The 8,283-nt window shown below is 39.1% G+C and overlaps 1 protein-coding gene across 4 annotated transcripts in view; it reads right to left on the reverse strand.

The window, feature by feature from the left end:
* LOC122077209 (dnaJ homolog subfamily C GRV2-like) overlaps positions 1-8,283 on the reverse strand; it is a 65,556-nt gene that overhangs the window by 54,824 nt on the left and 2,449 nt on the right. For all 4 annotated transcript variants that reach the window (XM_042643075.1, XM_042643073.1, XM_042643074.1 and 1 more), the window contains 7 exons: positions 6,611-6,844; positions 6,059-6,146; positions 5,745-5,953; positions 4,078-4,179; positions 3,945-4,007; positions 1,528-3,780; positions 823-1,185 (listed from right to left, as the gene is read on the reverse strand). In XM_042643075.1, the coding sequence (XP_042499009.1) occupies positions 823-1,185; positions 1,528-3,780; positions 3,945-4,007; positions 4,078-4,179; positions 5,745-5,953; positions 6,059-6,146; positions 6,611-6,844 (3,312 nt within the window). The remainder of the gene's footprint in view (positions 1-822; positions 1,186-1,527; positions 3,781-3,944; positions 4,008-4,077; positions 4,180-5,744; positions 5,954-6,058; positions 6,147-6,610; positions 6,845-8,283) is intronic.

Consider the following 8,283-nt stretch of genomic DNA (forward strand, 5'->3'; position numbering starts at 1 on the left):
CTCGAAAGGTATAACTGTATAAGTGCATGTGGTGTAGAATATGCAAGCACCTACTCAAAATGTTAAGAAACAAATGCAAATAGACACTTCTAGGCATTTTCAGCTCACATTCATTCCATATGCAAAATAGCAGCCAAATCAATATAACTTTTAATGTTTAAAGATATACAGCCTGACATGTACTACAGATTCAAACTGCATTCTGAGGAAGTCGCATAGAAAATTTCAATTTGGTTGAGAATCCTTCCACAAGTTCTCCATCTACGATCTACCATCATCAAAATTTATGTGCTTGGCTGCTTGCTAAGCGCCTAAGCCATGGATAAGAATTTCAGTGCCAGGCATTAAAATCTGGACTTTTATTTTTTGTTTCTGCCCTCCATGTCCCACAGAATCATACTGCATTCTGAGAATATCTGATTGAAAAGACTGGATATTTTTTATGGCAGAATTATAAACTCCACCCTCACACCTCCACCTCCACTCCCCCCCCCCCCCCAAAAAAAAAAGGCCTTATGCTATGAAAAAACACAGAAAGAAAAAGGAGTATCCAGTTGAGAGAAGGCTAAAACCATAGCAAACCACCACTCCAATAAATCATTTCAGCGTTAGGAAACCAGAGATTGGATTTCAATACAAAAAAATAATAATTAGGAATATAAAGAATAAACCAACTCTTTACATAGAGTTCAATCCTCTGTAGAAACAACTGCAGACGCACACCTCCAGAAGAGGGTAACTTTAGATACCCATACAAATTTTGGCTATGAATAACAAAGTGCAACTTATGATCAACAACTAATGAAAGTAACCTAAAACTACCTGAGATGGAGTGAGAACAGGAACACGAGTGGCCAATGCCCAACGAAGTTCACGAATATCACGCAATCTCTTCCACTCAAGCATCCCAAAAGCCCAGCACTTAGTTGTCCAATCAATGGTCTTCTTTGACCAAAACCTTCTGATGACATCCTTTTCCACAGGTCCAACTTGTACACCATCCTTGTCAATTAACGTCCATTCCTTTAGAGGTTCCATGAAAGCATTAGCAGCTATCAAATTAGACTGCAAAGGAATAGAGGTTCTTTCTGAAGCTTCATGAGCTACTGTTAGAAGATCTACAGCCAATACACATCCACCGACCAATACACAAGCCTCTACATTTGTCAAAACCTTCATTAACACCTACACATATGGGAAACAGTACTCCCAACCTTAGAAAAGAGTAGAAATAGAATTACAAAAATAGGAATCTTAAGATGTACAAAAAACGTAGCAAGACACAGGAGTAGTCTACAGAATATTTTAATATGGAGAAGACATATACATAATAAGCACATTTTATGGCTTCTCAACCAAGAAATACATATTTAGTTTGAAGAGTCGGTTCTTAGTTTAAAACACATGTTGAAGGATTTTCATTGGCAAAATAAACTGCAAGATAGAATCAATTAAAATTTAAGTAGCCTAACAACACAATGTAGAGAAAAAAAAAATTGTCACTACAAGTCCTTCTTGTAACATTACCTTTAGAAGAAGAAGTAGGCGGTGCCTCAAAGCTCGATCATCAGTTCTATCCAACAGAACAGTAATGTGAGCAATACCATCAAATGGGCCAATTGTTTTATAATGTTGCTCATATACAATTGCCATTGCCCTTGCACAAAGCTCTCTAACTGAAGAGCCTCCACCACCGCCAAAACCAACTAACCTTCCCATATCACACCAATCATCAGATGAGCCCAGCTCATCAGGAACAGCACCATCCACTGTAAGCCCTATGTCAGCATAACACAAGAATTGGTGATACAGAGCTCTAAAGAATGCAACTGGATCTCGAAGAGGAAAATCCTGTGCCCTACCACTGCTGCCACTCTCCAGAAGCAGCCGTAAATAATACTGACCAACACAAACTTCTTTGGATAAGCTCGGGTAGCTAACAGAGAACTCAGTATAGTTCCATGATATCTGAGGGACGCTATCTTTCCCAGTCAAAACATCAGTGGTTGCACCAACAGGAACAATATCTTCTGTACGTTCCTTCACAACGTCTAACCCATGAATCTCAGCTTGCAACGCTTCTCTTAGTTCTTGTCTGATGCGTTCATTCCATATCAAGTCTGCACGGTTATGATCTAGGCTAAAGACTCGCCAAAAGTCAGGCCAGTTACAGAGGAGCCTACCTGATCCAACTGGTGTGTTCTCCACAACAACCTGAGCAGGGGCTGGGAGGCCACAATTTGGGGAAATGACCATATTGGGATCAGACTCAACTGAAATTGAAGCATTTGAATCCAATGTCTGGGATGGAGTTACTGAAGCATCAACAGAAGCAACAGTGGCAGACTGGTCAGTTTGCGGGAACCCAGGAGAATATGACACCTTTTGAATACTTCCTCGTGTAGTGGAGGAACATAAGGGTGGAAACTGTCCAGGATTCACATCTTGAGAGAATTTTTGTTCAGGCCCTCGAAAAGCAGCAGCATTTACCTGCAAGTCTGTGCCAGCATCTTCAACATGATTAACAGAAGGTAAAGCATGATCCTGAGATGCCACACTTCTCATAGCCCGACCTTTCCTCTGCCGAAGTATGCGTCTCTGTCTTCTCCTAGTCAAAGGTGCTTCTTGATTAAGCATGCTCTCTGCATCTTGAGCTAAAATCCCATCAGTCCGAGTGTGCAAATAAGCGACAAGCCCAGGGGGAAGAACCCTTGACAGTAAATCAAGAGCAGGTTGATAGGAATCTGCCCATAGAGCTACCAGCTGTTGACTAACTTCACGCCGCTCCCCAGCAGGAAGGAAAAAGGCATACAACAAGTGTCTTAACAGGGCACCATCACGCAAGGCAGCATCACGCATAGAATCTGCTGCAATTGCATCTTCTTCAGCAATTGTACGCATAATCACAGCTACAGTTTCTCTAACACTTTCAGCAGGATGTCCAAAAAGTGCAAACAAGCGACGCCGCAAGCTAGCCACCTGACGTAATAATTCAACAAATGTGACATACTGAGTAGTTTCACCATAGGGTTCACATAGCATAGCCTCGAGAACTTCCACGACAGACATTGACAACAAAGGTGACACTGACAAAGGCTTCAACCTGTTGACAAGGATGGTAACATAATACTGATGTGCAAATAGGACAGATTTGGTGTGCATAAACGTAGCATGCCGTTCTCCTTTCGTATATGTCAATATATTTGTATCACCAGGACTACCACCAATTAGAACATCAATAAGTCCTGCAGCTTCAGCTGCTACACCCTCTGAACCACTTCTAATAAGACCCATTATCCTTCCAACAGCAGCAGGGAATGACATTATATGTGAAGCAGCACTTCCAGATGCCAACAATCTGCGTAGACATGCTACAAACCCAATAATTGTTGCAGCAGCTTTAGGGGATGGAGGCGGTGGTGGAGGCGATTCTAGAGGCAGATTGGGTGTTGCTGGAAGCATTGTCATTAAGGCCATCAAAGTCACCTCAGGTACTTCAATGTTAGGAGGAACTCCACTGTAAGGTATACATGCATTGAATTCCCTAATTCTGCGCCATAGTTTAGCTCTAGACCCAGGAATGGAACCACCTTCAGCAACAGCATCTTTGGCAGCTGCAGTTAAATGATTTAAATGCATGGATGTGCTTTCCATATCAGCAATGGTGCATGGTGCTCCAACAGGAAATTGTTGCATTTGAAAATATACTATTCCACAAGGAGGGTCTATACGATGACCAGGCATAGTCAACCTTGGCAATACAGGGACTGCACATTGACCCTGCAGACAGTAGATCAAGAACACGCCACTTATAATGGAGCAAAATTGGTAAGATCATTAAGTAATAAATTAATAGCAAAGTGGAGATTGTCAAATCTTGGATCAAATTCTATCTCATATGTAATGAACCGAACAATAACTGATAAGAGAACACATCTGCCTACATCTATTTGCAGAACATCCCGAACTGCAGCAAGTAAGCTATCACGAGATGTGCTTGCATAGACCTGAAATTCAATCCATAAATATTAGGCACTTTTTGAAAACATGAATCAGAATGAGTTACTGAATACTTACATGAATGGGACAACCATCATTGAATTCAATCGCAAACAACTGAGGCTCCTCAGAAAATCGAACAAGAGCACTTACTGCATGTAAGGGGCGAACAATGACAGCCTGCAACAAACAACAAAGAAGAACAACTTGAACATTTCATAAAAGCCCTTGTTTACCACCAAAGTAATACATTACATAAATATCCCATGATCCAATCCTATAGATCAGTAAGACCAGATATAGGTCTTGTTTAGATGCTATATTACATCTTGTCAGGATTTTCCTAAACCCAATAAAATTATTGGGTACTAGGACAATGCTACATTAATTAGATGCTTTATGTACTATATAATTTTACTACTTTCCCTATATTCTGATAATGTTTTGTTTTGTTAGGAACCTTTTAGATTCTAAGTGTTCATGTGTGACCAATACATACATAAGACATCCTGTTTCCACACCAAGGATCTTTTATCGACATGGTACATGGATCACTGGATTGATTGGAGAAACACAGGAAACACAAAGCAGGAATAAAGACACATGAAGGACAAAAACACCCAATCCTAAGCACAGAAGAACAGAATAACTTGACAAAGTAACCAGACATTCATCATAGAACTAATGCTACTAAGTGTCCTCTGTTAAGAAAACATCAACCAAACTGAAGGGACTATTCTTAGCTTGTCTCCAATCTCCATACTGAAGATAATTGATCTAGGGATCAGTGAACAGAACCATCCAACCAAAACTGTCTAAAGTTAATGCCTCTCTGCCCTTCCACCTCTCACTCTGATAATTAAACATTAGTTCTAAAAACTACAGCAAGAAGTCCATCTCTTATTATATCACCTGTTTATATGTCAGTAACAGAATAGTATATACAATAATCAGTACAACCAAATCCAACCAGTACTGCAACATGAAAATGGCCAAAAGGGAAAAACATAAGGCATCCAAAGTTTTGTGTGATCAACGTAGTCCCTCAGAGACAATAGGATGGATAATGAGAGGGAGATACCGCAAAGTGATTATTTTCGGCATCTAGGCTCAATCATAAATAAATAAGTAGAAATAGAGGATGATTTTACAGGCACGTTTGGAGTGTTGTGTGATCAATGTATACCTTTATAACTTCTAAAGGAAAATTTTATGGGACAGTCATACGACCAGCGATGATGTATGAAGCTGAATGTTGGGCAGTAAACGAACATCATACAGATAAACTTCATGTAGCTGAGAAAAGGATGTTGAGATGGATGAGTGGTTTTTAGAAAAGGGTAAACTACGAAATGATTCTATTAGAGCTGATTTAGGAGTAGCTCCAATAAATGATAAGCTGCGAGAATGTCGTTTGAGGTGGCATGGACATGCAACGGAGGCCTTTAGATGCTTCAATACAGAGAAGTGATTTGACTCAAATTGAAGAAGCTAAAAGACCAGGCGTAGACCTAAAATGACTCTAGGAGAAGTGGTGAGGAAAGACATGCATAGCTAAGGCCTTGTTACAACTATGGGTTGAACAGATCTGATTGCAAGGAAAGGATCCATGTAGCTGACCCCATTTGATTGGGATAAGGTTGAGTTGAGTTGGAAAAACATAAGGCATCAATGGACGATAAAATGATTCTGCAATCCCCTTCGTCATCCCTTGATGCATTTAAGCCATGGAACCAACATCCTACCTCATAGTTCTCCGGGCGCCTTTCAACAAGTGAAGCTTTTGAAAGAATTAGCTGACGAGATACAGCATCTCCTTTATCCCCAAGTCCTCCTTTGGGTCCAATTCCCAAACTTAATCCCAAAAAATTAACAGTACCATGAGCAGCTGTCCGCAATCTCGTCACAGACCATTCCCCACAAGGATTTTCTTCAGCTCCAACTGCTTCTTTAGCTGCACTTTGCAAAAGTAACCCATTAAAAAGGAACCTAAAAGATTAATGGAGGACAAAGTCAGAATATACATTATGCATCAAAGATATTTTCTCTAATGACGTACCCCTTTGTTTGATATACTCTGCAGTGGTGAGTGATTGAGGATTATCAACAGAAATGGACAAACCAACCATGGATTTTGCAGTTTTGGTCTGCATCAAGGGTTCATGAAAAGGGTGACTAATACAGCTGAGTTTTCTAGTCCAAAAACATTATTCCATGGGAAATCCAAAAACTCCTGCTTACTGACAAAAATGCACTTCTACCCAGTAAACTAATTAATTCAAGCAATAACTCCATCTAGAACTCGAAGAAAGAGATTCTGATTAAAACAGTAGAGACAAGGTAGTCCCACACGAGTTCAAGAAAAGGGTGACTAATACAGCTGAGTTTTCTAGTCCAAAAACATTATGCCATGGGAAATCCAAAACTCCTGCTTACAGACAAAAATGCACTTCTACCCAGTAAACTAATTAATTCAAGCAATAACTCCATCTAGAACTCAGAGAAAGAGATTCTGATTAAAACAGTAGTGACAAGGTAGTCCCACACCTATCCCTTTTTATGGGGGAGTAGGGGCTAGCAGGTAAATAAAGCAAAAAGATGCAAGAAATACCAAATTTTCTATAATAGCAGTGTTTGTGGTCCCTGGTGCAGCTTGAAAAGCTTTAGATTTTCTGCTGTATAGAGGGCAAAGAACAAAACCTCCATGATCAACACTTCTCTTCCCATGACCATCAGACAAAAGAATAACGGCAGGAGAACCCATGTCTCTAAAATCCAAGCACCACTGGAGATCCCCATATTGTATATCAAAAATTTCGACTCCGATGGCAGTAACTTTTAATTTCTGCAAAAGCATTTGATCAAGAATTCTTAACATAGAGAACAGATGGTAGAGAAGAAAGCTTAAATCAACACCCAAAACTGCAGCAGGTAGCAGACTATTTCAGATAGAATCAGTGCATATGACATGATGCCGTCACTGGGAGGGTTCTTGTATGCTATTAAATAAGAAATTAGCTAAATACCAAGGTAATTGTATTAGCAGATATCGAATACGGTTTGGAAACTTAAACCATGCACACTTATAAATTACACAGGCTTCACAAAATTCTCTATTGTAGAAGCAACCTTCAAGAATTGTGTAATTTAAGAATAAAGAGGAATAAACTTGCAGCCAACGAAACTCAAGCCCCCTTTTTTATCGTTATCACCAACAATAAAGAAAACTTGTATTCAATAAGAAAAAGATATCTGGAGGAAAAAAATAAAAGAGATAGGTTCACAACAAAAAGATATATACATTTAAAAAAAAAAACAGTAAAAAAGGAGACAAACACTAAACGAACTCTTCCAGTTTTACTGTTCCCAAATGATCCGATTCAAATTAGATCCAAATAAAACTCCATCAGGTATGACGAATCCCCACATGTATAAGCTCAATTAATAATATGGAAAGAGCCAATATCGGAAATGTTCTGGGTAAGATTCCAATGTTAATCATCCAATGAGCACAGCCAATACGCTGTGATACCTATTGGTCATATCTTCATTTCCTTTCTCCTATTCTCCTTTGTGTTTTTCTCTATTGTTCACCGTTCCAGCAACATCCCAGCAGCTATAGTTCTTACCATGAGCATCTTTTAGGTGATTTCTCATCTTATTCTTTGTGTTTATTTGATTCCTAACACTGTTACTTAAGTCTTTTATATTCTGTTAGTATTTCCAGCACAGTTATGTTTGTTATCAACTGTTGAACAACAACATAACTTAACCTTCAATAAACATATTCCCCAAGAGAATCTGGTTTCGAGTTAGTGAAGCACTGTAGTAGCACTGAAGCCTTAAAAGCTATAATGCTGAGCCAAGAACGCTCCGCCTTATCTATAGAAGCAGTCAATTGAGTTCTAAACAAATTAGCTCCTTGGTCATCAATTTGGGTTGAGTTTGAACTATGTTACTCTCCTCCATCCCTAATCTATTTGAGCAAAACATAATGTCTCCATCAGATGGCAGGTTCATGAGTTATGATAATTTTTCTGACTTACTAATTTTCTGTTTTTGTGACTTTTTATTTTCTTCCATATCAGTTTGACGTACTAATTTGCTTGGTCTGGCCTGAGCCAAATGGTCCAGTTGAAGAACCATGAGTAAAAGCCTGGTTCTTCTTTAGCTTAAGACTATAATGCATGTGGTAGTGCTTATCTACATCACGAATAAGACGCAAAACCTTGAACATAAATAATAAATAGATAGAAAAAATACTCAAGTTTTTTTTTTTTTTTT

The sequence above is a fragment of the Macadamia integrifolia genome, chromosome 4, assembly GCF_013358625.1.
Source record: "Macadamia integrifolia cultivar HAES 741 chromosome 4, SCU_Mint_v3, whole genome shotgun sequence".
Lineage (NCBI taxonomy): Eukaryota > Viridiplantae > Streptophyta > Magnoliopsida > Proteales > Proteaceae > Macadamia > Macadamia integrifolia.